This window comes from Tiliqua scincoides, chromosome 3, assembly GCF_035046505.1.
Source record: "Tiliqua scincoides isolate rTilSci1 chromosome 3, rTilSci1.hap2, whole genome shotgun sequence".
NCBI lineage: Eukaryota > Metazoa > Chordata > Lepidosauria > Squamata > Scincidae > Tiliqua > Tiliqua scincoides.
In genome coordinates this window covers 232,845,532-232,859,225 of record NC_089823.1, presented here as the reverse complement: position 1 = coordinate 232,859,225, position 13,694 = coordinate 232,845,532, and the positions used below count along the sequence as shown (strand labels likewise).

The window sequence follows — 13,694 nt, the reverse complement described above, 5'->3', positions numbered from 1 at the left end:
TGTCAATTTTCAGAGTTGCACTTTTGACAGTAACTGATTCCTCTTACTGTTTTGCCAACCAGCAAATGCGAACATTGCACTGATCTGAGATGCTGTTGTCTTCTAGGTGCCCAAAGCACTTTGACCAAAGTAGAATGCTATGTGATTGGCTAAACACATACCTCATAGCCTGTAATCGCAATCTGGTGCATGGAGTCATTGGCTGACTTGATGATGTCCAGCACTGTGGCAAGAGCTTCTTCGAGTTCAGCAGTGCCTTCTGAATTCTTGCTGCATTTCAACATCTCCTGTTTTTTGTTTTTTTAAATGGACATAAGATGTGAATTATGAATCAGAAGACCTGCATTTATGCCTTGTGTAGAAATGATGGAAATTTGTCTTATAAGTATTTTATTTTGTTATGTCCGATGGTAAATTCCACCATAGTAATATATGGTAAGAATCAGGGATATTACAAGAGTAAGGAGGGGCTATGTTTATATTTATATAATATAAATTATATGTAATACAGTTTTAAATGTAATATTATAGTATTATTAATTACAAGAAAGCCATGCGCTGCCTGTTCACGGGGAAAAGGAGGATATTTCAGTTCTTTTCCAGTACATGAGGCTACAAAAGAGGACATGTCCTGGAAAAAGAGGATGCCTGGTCAGCCCAGGCAAGAGAAAAACGGAGGCTAACATTTTGCTCCTGCTGCTCCAAAGGGGAAGTGGAGGGGCCCCTTGCACGGTGCATCCAGGCGCCTGCAAAACTTAGTACTTTGAGCCCCCTCTAGCTATGCTACTGGTCTGGCCCTGCAGTATTATGGCCTGCATAGTCCTCTAATTCACACACAGCAGTTGCTGAAGGTCTGTTGAATTGTTGGTAATACAGTATTGAACAATGGTTTTTTTCTAATATATTTTACCAAAAGAAGCGTTGGCCTCGCAAGTTTTCAATCAGCAGATAACAGACTATTCTACAGTAAACAAGCAAAAGCATACAGCAGGTGGTGAAAACCTTTCTGTCATGTGAGATGGCAGGACTTGCATTGTGGACCTTGGCATAGGAGTGTCACAAGCAGCACACTCCTGTTTTCATCTGCAAAATATTGGAAACGGTGGCTGTTGAGGCAGAGCGCATTGCCTTAGCCGTCTGTTGTCTCATGCTATGCTTAAAACTCATAGGTCTCCATTTCCCATGTACTTAAAACATCACAGAAAGCACACGCAGTTTAAAAATTATTCTTGCATATTTTTTTTCTGGCACCGTATGAATAGTTGGGTGTTTATACAAAGGGTGTTGAAAACACTGCAGGTGTCACTTGGAATAAATGGCCCAGAAGATAGGTTCACCATTTTCTGGACTTCTACAGCCCAGGCCAGCGCACACTTTTGCACGAACCTTGCCTTAAGGAGAATGGCACCACAAATGGGGGTCAGGAAGTTGGAGACGTAGCTCCCGTGCTGTTCATAGATCTATCTCATCAGTAAGTTGTCCCAGGGAAGTGAAGACATACCCCTGCTTGACAAGCAAGTCCTTGGGTTTATATGTCATTTTACGGTAATGGGAGGAGGCATGGAGATGCAGGAGAAGGTTACCTGAGAATCCTCAGATCAGGGGCCCAGACCTTTGGCATGAACATAGGTGGCTCAGTGTGCAGTTTAATACTCCAGCAAGAATTAAACTGATGCATAGCTACTGGCTCCTATTGAAAAGCGTTGTAAGGATTCGCAGAGAACAAGACAGAAGCAGCATCTAGAAGTTAATGACCAGCACTTACCTACCTACTCACCACTTCACCTTTCTGCAATGGTGTAGCTACAGGAAGGGTGCCATTGGAGTCATTCTGAGCAGTGATGGGAACGTGCAAGTGCTCCTGCAACTGCACAGAATGGCTTTGATGGTGAGTGGGAAGGCAGGTTACACAGCACATTGCAGTGCTTGAAGAATTTACCATGCTGCCCCCCCTTGTAGCTATACCACTGCCCTTCTGACTGAGTAAATTGGGCATGAAGTGGGAAAAGGTCACTCTTACTACAACCACCCAAAGCTAGAGAGTCCAGATAGGAGACCATCCTGAGAAAATCTCAGTTAACGGTGAGCATCCTTAAATTCAAACAGTAGCAGAACAGCTGGTCTGAGAGATGTTGCAACCTGCTCTTGCCAAAGTAAACAGAGATCAAGCAGTTAAAACAATAAAGCTACAGGCTGCAAATGATATCAAAAGCAATAAAGAAGAAAATGCAATGATGAAAAAGGTACTGATAAGGGGAAAAGATAAGAGGGGTAAATGGTTGATAAGGACATGTCTGGCCTGTGCATGACATGGGCTATGTGACCCACATTGAGTGAGAAGTTGTGGGGAGTAGCAAACACTCAGGATGCCTTTGATCTCGAGTCTGCCATTGACTTCCTCCAGCCCACCAGGGGCAGAGCTGCTCCAATCAACTTCCCACTTGCTAAAAATGCGCCGGGAGTGATTGGAAAAACAGCAGTCCCCTACCCCCTCACACTGCTCCTTCCTTGAACGGCCTCTTTAAACAAAACAGGAGGTGCAGGACTTGACTCCTGGCATATCCCGCACTTTCTGTTTGTTAAAAGAGACCACACAAGGAAGGAGCAAGCTGGGGACACAGGGGTCAGATGGATTTCCACCTTCTGCAGTTTTTTTGGGAAAGCAGTGGCAGAATTGATGGAAGGATGTTAAAATGCAAGCAGCAAATAAAATAAAGCCTGATGTGACCTCTCTGGGCAGTTTCTTTATCCTACATGTTCATGCTATTCCAGGACCTTGGCCCTTGCCTTCTTGCACAAGATGGGCAGGAGAGATCTCCTTGAAGCATCAGATGCTCTCAATCAAGGACTCAGGCAAATGTGTAAATGGACATGATGACCTCACTTTTTATAACCTGCAGATGATAAATTAGTTGTACCAGTGAGATGGATACGGAGTTATCTGAGCCACTGACATTTCCTGCTCCTGGAAATCAGGTGAGCTCATGGTCTAATCCTTTGTTTAGCTGCTAATTGGGGAAGAAAGAGAAGGTCAACCAAATGATAAAAGAACAATGGCTATATCTGGATGACTCAGAAGCCCATGATGTGATAGAAAATTTCAAATTGTTCATGTGAACAATAGGCAAAAAATAGGGTGGAGACTGATTTTTATGCAAGGATGTGAATTTGGATGAAATTTGTATGGACCATTGATAGCACTTCATGAAATTAACCTACACCAGAGGCTACATTACAAGACTGTAATACTATACTTTCTTTCTTGGGATTAAGGACTCAGTCCTAATGAGACACAGCACTGGCGCTGAGCTCCAGTATCATAAACATCATATCATAAACTGGGTATCATAAACATGCTGAAAAGCACATTTACAACACTCCCGGGGGAAGGAGCCAGCACCTCTCAGTGCTGGGACAAGCACCAGAAGGAAGCCACCCAGAGGAAGATAAGAGCTCAGGGTGGTGGTGCAGTCTTTTGGAGCAGGGGCAGGTGTTCTGGGGCAGGGGAGGGGAGGGTGGGGGAGGACCTGACCCAGGAAGGGGTTGGGATTGGCATACTCCACCAGATCCTATACTCCTCGCCTGGCGAAAAAGCCCAACACGGAGGTTCCCTCATCTGAGCTGGCAAAATAGCCAATGCAGATGTGAGACACCCCATTGTGGGACCTGAGGCATTCCTCAGGGGAAGGGAACAAAAGTTCCCTTCTCCTGAGGAGACCTCCAGTGGCTTCCTGGCACCCATGGGATAAAGTGGTCGCCATTTTGGCACCACTCCTCCTCTGGGCACCGTAAAGGATAGAATTGGGTGCCCATTTCATTGAATTCAGTAGGTTTTACTTCTGGTTAACTATGCATATGATTGTGCTGTAAGGCTACAATCCTATTCACCTTTGTAGAAGTAAGTGCTATTGAACTGAATTGGGCTACTTCTAAGTAGACATACACACAATTGTGCTGCGCATAAGTTAAGGATATCTGCTGGTAAAGAAAACATTGATTTAGTGAACGGTTTATTAGCCACAGCTATGTTACTGCTTGCAAAGTGCTGGACATCAATGAAATTCCTACAAGAGAGGGATAGCTCAGGGAAACCGAAAGGATGATGATCATGTGGAAATTGAATGCATTAATTAAAGTAAGAAATGACAATGTAGAGTGTATGCATATTTTGCTAATATTTTGGGAGCAAATTCCTGACATATTGGAACAAAGAGTACGTGCAGGAAAACTTACACGTGCAAGTACTATCTTTCAGTTCAGCATCTGACATGTTTTACTGGTTAATGATTAAATGATAGGTCTGAATAAGTGAGAACAACATGACATGACGTGGTATGGTCCTTAATCTGCATTTATTGTACATTTCCATTCAGGATAGAAAGTTTAGTTCATATGATTTGTATTACAATTGTTTTCAGTGGGAAAAAAGAGATAATGAACTCTTAGTAGCAGGTAAGCTTGCATCCTGGAAGACCCCAATATGGACTTGTGCCAGTTACATTATTCAAAAATAGCACAGAGGTATCCTGGAAAGTTTTGTGTAAACAGATCCCTAGCACTCACTGAAGTTGGCTGAGACCTGGATGTAGATGAGCGGTGGGGTAGCCAGAGGGGTGCAAAGCACTAAGTTTTGCAGGGAGCCTCACCGCAGCGTGCAAGGGACCCCTCCCCCTCCCCTTTGGAGCCATTTTAGCATATGCCGCCATTCTAGCATATGCTTTCCCCACCCAGAATGGTTTCAAAGTGGAGGGAGTGGGGCTGCTTGCATGCTGTGATGAGGCTCCCTGCAAAACTTACCACTTCGCACCCTCTAACTATGCCACTCTAGATGAGCAATGCTTAGCAGCTAATTCTAGTGAAAAAACCTTAGCAGTGCAATCCTATGCAGAAGAGTCCTACTGTGTTAAATGAGGCTTTCTCCCACTTAAGCATGTATAGGACCATAGAAGATAAGGGATTTCTCTAAAAGAAACAAAATATACTGTATATAGATGGTAATTTTTTTAACACATCAAAGTTATTGAGACTATTGACACACCACCAGCTGTTGGCAACCTTCAGTCTCAAAAGACTATGGTATCTTGCTCTGAATGGTGGTTCTGGAACAGCGTTTAGTGTGGCTGAAAAGGCCGATTGGGGAGTGACAATCCCTTCCACACTGGGAGCAAGTGCAGTCTGTCCCTGGCCTGTCTCCCTGGCTATGGGCCTTCCTTCTTTGCCTCTTTGCCTCAGACTGTTGGCCAAGTGTCTCTTCAAACTGGGAAAGGCCATACTGCACAGCCTGCCTCCAAGCGGGATGCTCAGAGGCCAGGGTTTCCCACCTGTTGAGGTCCACTCCTAAGGCCTTCAGATCCCTCTTGCAGATGTCCTTGTATCGCAGCTGTGGTCTACCTGTAGGGCGCTTTCCCTGCACGAGTTCTCCATAGAGGATCCATAGAGGATCCTTTGGGATCCAGCCATCATCCATTCTAACATGACCAAGCCAATGCAGGCGTCTCTGTTTCAGCAGTTCATACATGCTAGGGATTCCAGGACTGTGTTGTTTGGAACTTTGTCCTGTCAGGTGATGCTGAGGATGCGTTGGAGGCAGCGCATGTGGAAAGCGTTCAGCTTCCTCTCCTGTCGTGTGCGAAGAGTCCATGACTCGCTGCAGTACAGAAGTGTACTCAGGACGCAAGTTCTGTAGACCTAGACCTTGGTATGTTCCGATAGCTTCTTGTTGGACCAGACTCTCTTTGTGAGTCTGGAAAACGTGGTGGCTGCTTTACCAATGCGTTTGTTTAGCTCGGTATCAAGAGAAAGAGTGTTGGAGACAGTTGAGCCAAGGTACACAAAGTCATGGACAACCTCCAGTTCATGTGCAGAGATTATAATGCAGGGAGGTGAGTCCACATCCTGAACCATGACCTGTGTTTTCTTCAGGCTGATCATCAGTCCAAAGTCTTGTCAGGCCTTGCTAAAACGATTCATGAGCTGCTGGAGATCTTTGGCAGAGTGGGCGGTGACAGCTGCATCGTCAGCAAAGAGAAAGTCACACAGACATTTCAGCTGGACTTTGGACTTTCTTGAAGGGCGACCATGTCCATCTGCAGTCTGCTCAGGTCCATGTCGATGGCAGCTGTTTTGCGTGCGTTGTCTATTTCTTGCAGGTTGTCAGAGAAGCCAGGTGTCATTGTCTTTACGTTCCAGGTGCCCAGCTTTAGGGCAGGAGTTTTCTGTTTTCTGTTGCATGGTGCAGAGTTGTCGATCCGCTTGTCAGTTTTCACCCTAAGCCCCATGCACCCCATGAGGTTAACGGACTGTGGTGAGGCAGCACCTTACTAGCTAGGGACTGCCCAGCTTAAGGCAGTCAGTAGCTGCCCAATGAGATGCAATGATCTCTCCTACCGTCACTGTATAATTTAGTAATCATAGTGAATCATATAGAAGGCTGCTTTTCATTATTCTATCACCTCTTCTAAGACACTGTAAATGTTTGTCTCTTGCTTATGGCTTTGATATGCATTGGCTGGAGCATAATTAAGAATTTAAAATACAAAAACAAAGATTCAAGAGATGCGCTTGATCCTAGAACATGACCCAAGAATCTTCCTATTCAAAAGCAATGTACATCTGAACTGAGCCATGACTAGGGTGGAGCCTGAGGGGCACATAATGGAGGGGTGCTCCATTTTGCGGGGGTGCATGCCCGCCCCCAGGTTCCACCCTATTTACAGAGGATGCAACTTCGTACACCTCGTAGTTCTTTCCGAAGGAAGTACACCCAGTTCCTTCTCCTCCCAGAAGTGACTGCCTTGCACCGCTCAGTCACTTCTGTGCTCTCCCCAGAGGAGGAGTGCTGGTGGCTTCATGCATCCTGTTCCTTCTCTTCTGGAGTCTCCTAGCCTCCATGGAGAAGGAATGGAGCATAGAAAGCGGCCACGACTCGCTATTGGATGCTGAATGTCCAGCGAATGCAGTGCAAAAAACCAAATTGAAATAGCTCCTTTCGTTCAAAAGTTATAGCCAAAAAACTGGAAAGAAAAAATGCATGGAGCCCTATGGAAAGTGAAAGTGAGCCTATATGTTTACTCACGAGTAGGTGTACTTGCCATAGTCCGTCGGAAAGGGCAGGATGAGAGGACTCCAACAAGGTCACAATGTTCCTCATCCAATGAATGCAGCCCCCAAAACACCTGAGAAGGAAGTTCCTCCCTCCCTCCCAGCTGCAGTCTATGGAGCTCTATGGAAAGCAAACTCTTAAGAACATAAGAACATAAGAACAGCCCAACTGGATCAGGCCATAGGCCCATCTAGTCCAGCTTCCTGTATCTCACAGCAGCCCACCAAATGCCCCAGGGAGCACACCAGATAACAAGAGACCTCATCCTGGTGCCCTCCCTTGCATCTGGCATTCTGACATAACCCATTTCTAAAATCAGGAGGTTGCGCATACACATGATGGCTTGTACCCCATAATGGATTTTTCCTCCAGAAACTTGTCCAATCCCCTTTTAAAGGCGTCTAGGCTAGACGCCATCACCATATCCTGTGGCAAGGAGTTCCACAGACCGACCACACGCTGAGTACAGAAATATTTTCTTTTGTCTGTCCTAACCCGCCCAACACTCAATTTTAGTGGATGTCCCCTGGTTCTGGTATTATGTGAGAGTGTAAAAAGCATCTCCCTATCCACTCTGTCCATCCCCTGCATAATTTTGTATGTCTCAATCATGTCCCCCCTCAGGCGTCTCTTTTCTAGGCTGAAGAGGCCCAAACGCCATAGCCTTTCCTCATAAGGAAGGTGCCCCAGCCCCGTAATCATCTTAGTCGCTCTCTTTTGCACCTTTTCCATTTCCACTATGTCTTTTTTGAGATGCGGCGACCAGAACTGGACACGATACTCCAGGTGTGGCCTTACCATAGATTTGTACAACGGCATTATAATACTAGCCGTTTTGTTCTCAATACCCTTCCTAATGATCCCAAGCATAGAATTGGCCTTCTTCACTGCCGCCGCACATTGGGTCGACACTTTCATCGACCTGTCCACCTCAACCACATGGTCGCGTTTACTCATGAGTAGGTAGACGTGCCTTGGCTTGTGGTCAGGCCAGGCAAAGGGGAATGTGAGGCCACCAGAAGGGTCCCGATCCAAAGGAGCTGGAGTGCAACAAATGCTCCAGAAGGCAGCCTCCCCCCCCACTAAAAAGGGTGAAAAAGTGGCTTGAACTGGTAAGGGGAAAGTTTTCTATTTTGCACTTGCAAAGCCAGGTGGGTCTTTGTATTGATGTGCTTGAAATAAAAGAACTTTAAACTGGGCACTGGGGAGGGCTGGAAATTTCACTGATTCTTCTTTTGGGGGGGGTTATTGCAGGCAAACTACAGAGTAAGCTCCACTGACCACTATGGGACTTACTTCAGAGTAGACATGCATAGGCTTGGGCTCACAGGCTGCAGTCCTACCCACACTTTCCTAGGAGTAAGCCCCATTGACCACTTGATTCACTTGGTGGAACAGGACTGGCTCCCCCTTATTTAATTATTTCTTTTATTTTAATTTAATTATTTATTTTAATTTGCTTGATGATGTCACTTCTGGCCATGACATCACTTCCAATGGGTCCTGGACAGACTTTCATTCTAAAAAGTGGGTCCCAGTGCTAAAAGTTTGAGAACTGCTGCAATAAGGTGTTAGTAAGTTGACACGGGGGGTGAGAGTGAGACTCTACAAGTTTTCAAAATTACTAAAATCAGAGTTTGGAGGAATAATCCCATCATGTTATATATCAGTCAATGCGTAATTTCATGCAGAATGCAATGAAACAAACCACATTGAAATATCTGTGTTCTAACAAAAGGTACAGCCAAAAAACCAGTGGGGGTGGGGTGATGATACATCACCCCGCCCACCACCTGGGGCGTTGCGCCATCCACTGCATGGGGTGACGCGCAGGCCTCCCGCACCGGGTGAATCCTAGTGATGCCACTGGCTACAAGGCGTGACATGGGGCTTCTCAAGTCTGCTGACCTCCCTGGATGCAGCAGTAGCCATTTTGGTGCTGCTGCACCCGGCAGCACCAGGGAGCTTAGGACTGGACTGCCATAAGAACATAAGAACAGCCCCACTGGATCAGGCCATAGGCCCATCTAGTCCAGCTTCCTGTATCTCACAGCGGCCCACCAAGTGCCCCAGGGAGCACACCTGATAACAAGAGACCTCATCCTGGTGCCCTCCCTTGCATCTGGGCACTCCCTTGCATCTGCCCCACACCATGGCTGCTAGCGCTATGCTGAAAAAAATGCCACACCAATGTAGCTTGGATGCCAGCACACCTTTACCAATAGGGAGGACAAAATGGGGAGGATATCAGGGCATAAAGTGGAAGGGATGACGGTGCGACGAGGAGGGGACCATGTAGCCATATCCTAAGTGTCCCATAGACATGCCCTCAATGCCAGAAAACTGTGTTGACAGAGCTGGCATAGGAAGAACTAACCCCATAGGGAACAGGGGGGAAGGGAAAACCTCCAGAACATCTCATCTCCCACTACTCCCCTGTGCCTCCCACTTTCCTACAAAGGAACATAGGATACAGGTTACCTTTGACAGCCAACCACAGCACATTGACTCCAGTATATAAATGCCTCCCAGGGAGACTACAGCTCAGATGAGAACATAAGAACGGCTCTGCTAGATCAGGCTATAGGCCCATCTATTCCAGCTTCCTGTAGCTCACAGCGACCCACTAAATGCCTCAGGGAGCACACAAGACAACAACAGACCTGCATCCTGGTGCCCTCCCTTGCATCTGGCATTCTGACATAGCCCATTTCTAAAATCAGGAGGTTGCACATACACATCATGGCTTGTAACCCATAATGGATATGTCTTCCAGAAATTTGTCCAATCCCCTTTTAAAGGCGTCTAGGCCAGATGCCATCACCACATCCTGTGGCAAGGAGTTCCACAGACCAACTACACACTGAGTAAACACACAGCACAGAGCTATTCCTCGCTGGTCCCTCAAAGGGTAATTTGGGTGATCGGAAACACAATGAAAGAGCAATTGGCACACAAAGTGAGCACTTGCACAATTTCTTGTCCCTCACTACATGTATGGCAAGTTAATGTGTTAACACTTGTCTTCTCAGAATTCTTTCTGCAGGTATTCTGCTCCAAGAGAATTCCATAGATACCCACCCAACTGGAACCTCTACCTCACCACCCCAACAGAGGAACACTGCTTATTTATTCCTTTTTCAGGTGTACAAAACAACTAAACCTAATCAAAAGAAGTCAAGATATAAAACCTCAATGAACTGTTAAGAGAGAACATCATTACAAATTGCGCCATCTTTAATAAACAGGAAAAGATACTTGTGTGGGATGGGTAGGAAGAATATTTTCTTATCGCAACTAAGCATGCAAGTCAATCTAGGGTTGCAGTTACATAATATAGGCTGCAATCCTAACAACTTTCCAGCACTGACTTAGTCGAAATGCAGCCCCCAAGGTAAGGCAACAAACATGTCCTTAGCTTGAGGAGGCCCTCTTGACTACTTCCCCACTGCAGGATGCAGTGCGTACCACATTGGCACAGCAGTGCTGGAAAGTTGGTTAGGATTGTGCCCATAGTGGACAAGGATTGGTTTCTCACAAATACAAGTCCCAAAAACTTTTGCTAAAAAATTATTAAACTATTAATATCCCACCTTTCAACTCCTAATGGATGGAATAACAATATGTTTTCAATAAAGGATGGAAAGGAAATCACACCCCCCCCAAAAAAAAAAAAATTCAGTGCATATTCACTGGTTGATTTTTGGTAGACAAATGTCAGGAGGAGGAAGAATTAAGTGCACATTAACTGCTCCTCCTTTCAAACAGGCAGCTTTCCACAGCTGCTTTTCATTCAAAAAGCAAACAGTAATGGAGACAAGGTATATACATGTACCATCTGACTTCCAGGCTCAGGTATGGTGCAAAGATTTTGGCTGGCTCCAACCAAGTTTGTTAATGCAGAATGCACACAAAATACTATTTTATCAAAATACCAGTGATAAAATGGGAATCAAAATTGAGAGGCAGATGGAGATCAAGAACCAAAGGCTTCAGCGGGAGCAGTAAAGGACACAGAAATTCAGGAGTACATTCCCACAATACAAATGGCGTAACAGCCCTGGGGGAATCTGTAACAGCCCAGGGTCAGCAAGGACCAACCAGCAGGGCCAGTCTAAAATTGCAGAAATGAAATATCATGAAATAATGCAAAATTGGGCTTATAAAATGATAAAACTTGATATCCTGTTTGATTAACTAAATAACACTGAAATTTATCTATTCAAGTGACCGCAGAGCGTCTGTGAACCATTCTGAGTGCTTCTGACAGTATTTCTAAGCCCCAAACTCTACACACAGCTCTGCTGTCTTCTCCTAACCCTATGTCTGCTGACAGACACAGGCATTAAACACATATATACCACCTATATGGCAGTGATTGCACTTAAAATGCTTTAAAATTGATTAAAATGTTGATTTGGAATAAAAATACATAAAACCACTTTTAGCAGTTTTTGTGTGTTTTTTTTTGGTTGAGGATAACATTGAAATTCACGAAAAAATAAAACCATTTTAGACTGCCCCAACAAATCAGTTTTTAAAGGACGAGCTATCTTGTGACCAATTGCCACGGATAGGAAAGTGCCAGCATGGTGGCCCAGGGGAGCACTGGGTTCAGCCTATAGATGCCAAATATTCACATCCCATCACCTCAAAATACCAGTACTTCCTGCACAGTATATATACTCTCCCCTCCCCATTCCTGCTCTGATGGTTCCCAAGTTGTTTCAAATCCATTCCAACATCCTGGTCCACCAAAAACTGATGTTTGCAGAACTGGTCTAACCTGACTACATCCCAATAGCTTTACTGGTCCTGTTGGAAACATCTTACTAGTCTGGCATCTAATCCTACATTTGTTTACTGGTATTTTTAAAATCACCAGTAGATAGAAAACCCATAAAATTTAACATGACTGTTAGTAAAGCTTGAAACCCAAGTTGCGTCCACATGTCATGATGCAGTGATGAGAGATTCAGACCTGCAAACCACTGGTGACCTGCAAACCACGCTTCAGGAATAACCCTTATTCTAACAGCTGTGAATCCATGTGGATGGGGAAGGAAAGTGATCATCACTCCTAAAACATGACAGTAATGTGAAACTGCCTCCAATAGGGAATTTCTCTTCTGTTTTGGGAGATGCCTTCCCACTCCTTCCCTCCTAACAGTGATACTGGGTGAATTCTCCCCAAAACACCACCCCGTCTGGGTCTGTGACTAGATGCTGTGCCAGAACCACCTTTCAGAGCGCGTTACCATAGTCTTTCGAGACTGAAGGTTGCCAATACAATACAATACTGGGTCTGTGTATAGACAATGTTTTTTGTGCTGCTGGTTGCACAGTTTAATGCTATATTGGACACATGGAAGGAAGAATTCCAGAGTGGCAGCAACCTTATAAGAACATAAGAACATAAGAACAGCCCCACTGGATCAGGCCATAGGCCCATCTAGTCCAGCTTCCTGTATCTCACAGCGGCCCACCAAATGCCCCAGGGAGCACACCAGATAACAAGAGACCTCATCCTGGTGCTCTCCCCTACATCTGGCATTCTGACTTAACCCATTCCTAAAATCAGGAGGTTGCGCATACACATCATGGCTTGTACCCCATAATGGATTTTTCCTCCAGAAACTCGTCCAATCCCCTTTTAAAGGCGTCTAGGCTAGACGCCAGCACCACATCCTGTGGCAAGGAGTTCCACAGACCGACCACGCTTAATCTTAACCTTAATCTGCTTTAATAGATTCAGCAAAAATAAAAACCATACCCACCAACATTACACAGATGGAAACAGAGCTATGCTTGTAACACTTAGGGCGCAATCCTAACCCCTTATGTCAGTGCTTTCCAGCAGTGCTTTCCAGCACTGACATAAGGGCAATGTAGCTCCGAGGTAAGGGAACAAACCTTCCCTTACTTTGAGGAGGCCTCCGTGAGTGACACCCAACTGCAGGATGCAGCACATGTCCCGCTGGCAGCACTATGCCAGTGTTGGAAAGCACTGACATAAGGGGTTAGGACTGCACCCTTTGTGGGCCAAGATTCCCACTGTTGGAGGAGCCAATAGGAAAAGGATAATTTTTGACTCCTCTGAACCCTGTAAAAGGAGAGAACTGGACTGAGAAGTTACACTCTTTGTTCCAGCACTTTCCAAGTTACCTGTACATTGTTGTCTGGCTCTTCCATAATCTAAGGAAACAAACCCCTTTATAAAAGATTGTGAGGATCCTGCAATACGGCATTAATGACAGCCGGGAGGTTATTCACAGGTACTTAAGCCAATGTGTGACAACCTCTAGGTAGGGCTGCATCAGTTGTTCTCAGTACCATCTTCTGGAGGAACAGTCCTTTAACAACCCAAAGCTACCTAATTCCCCCACCCCCGCATGCAGTACAGCAATGGAGCTGCAGCCTAGGGTGGGAAGGGCCTCAAGGGTCCCTCAGCATAAGGGAACTTTTGTTCCCTTGTCCTGGGGAAAGTCTCCACTTTCCTTATGAGTCTCCTTGATCCTGAGCCAGTGATATCCTTCAAGGAATAACTTATCCTTGAGACTTATCCTTATCCCGAGATCCAGGGTGGTGGAGT

The 13,694-nt window shown here is 45.5% G+C and overlaps 1 protein-coding gene across 1 annotated transcript in view; it reads right to left on the bottom strand.

The window, feature by feature from the left end:
- Positions 1-13,694, bottom strand: part of LOC136646006 (guanine nucleotide exchange factor DBS-like) — a 221,996-nt gene that overhangs the window by 47,517 nt on the left and 160,785 nt on the right. The window contains exon 21 of the mRNA XM_066622524.1: positions 162-287. Coding sequence (XP_066478621.1) covers positions 162-287 — 126 coding nt within the window. The remainder of the gene's footprint in view (positions 1-161; positions 288-13,694) is intronic.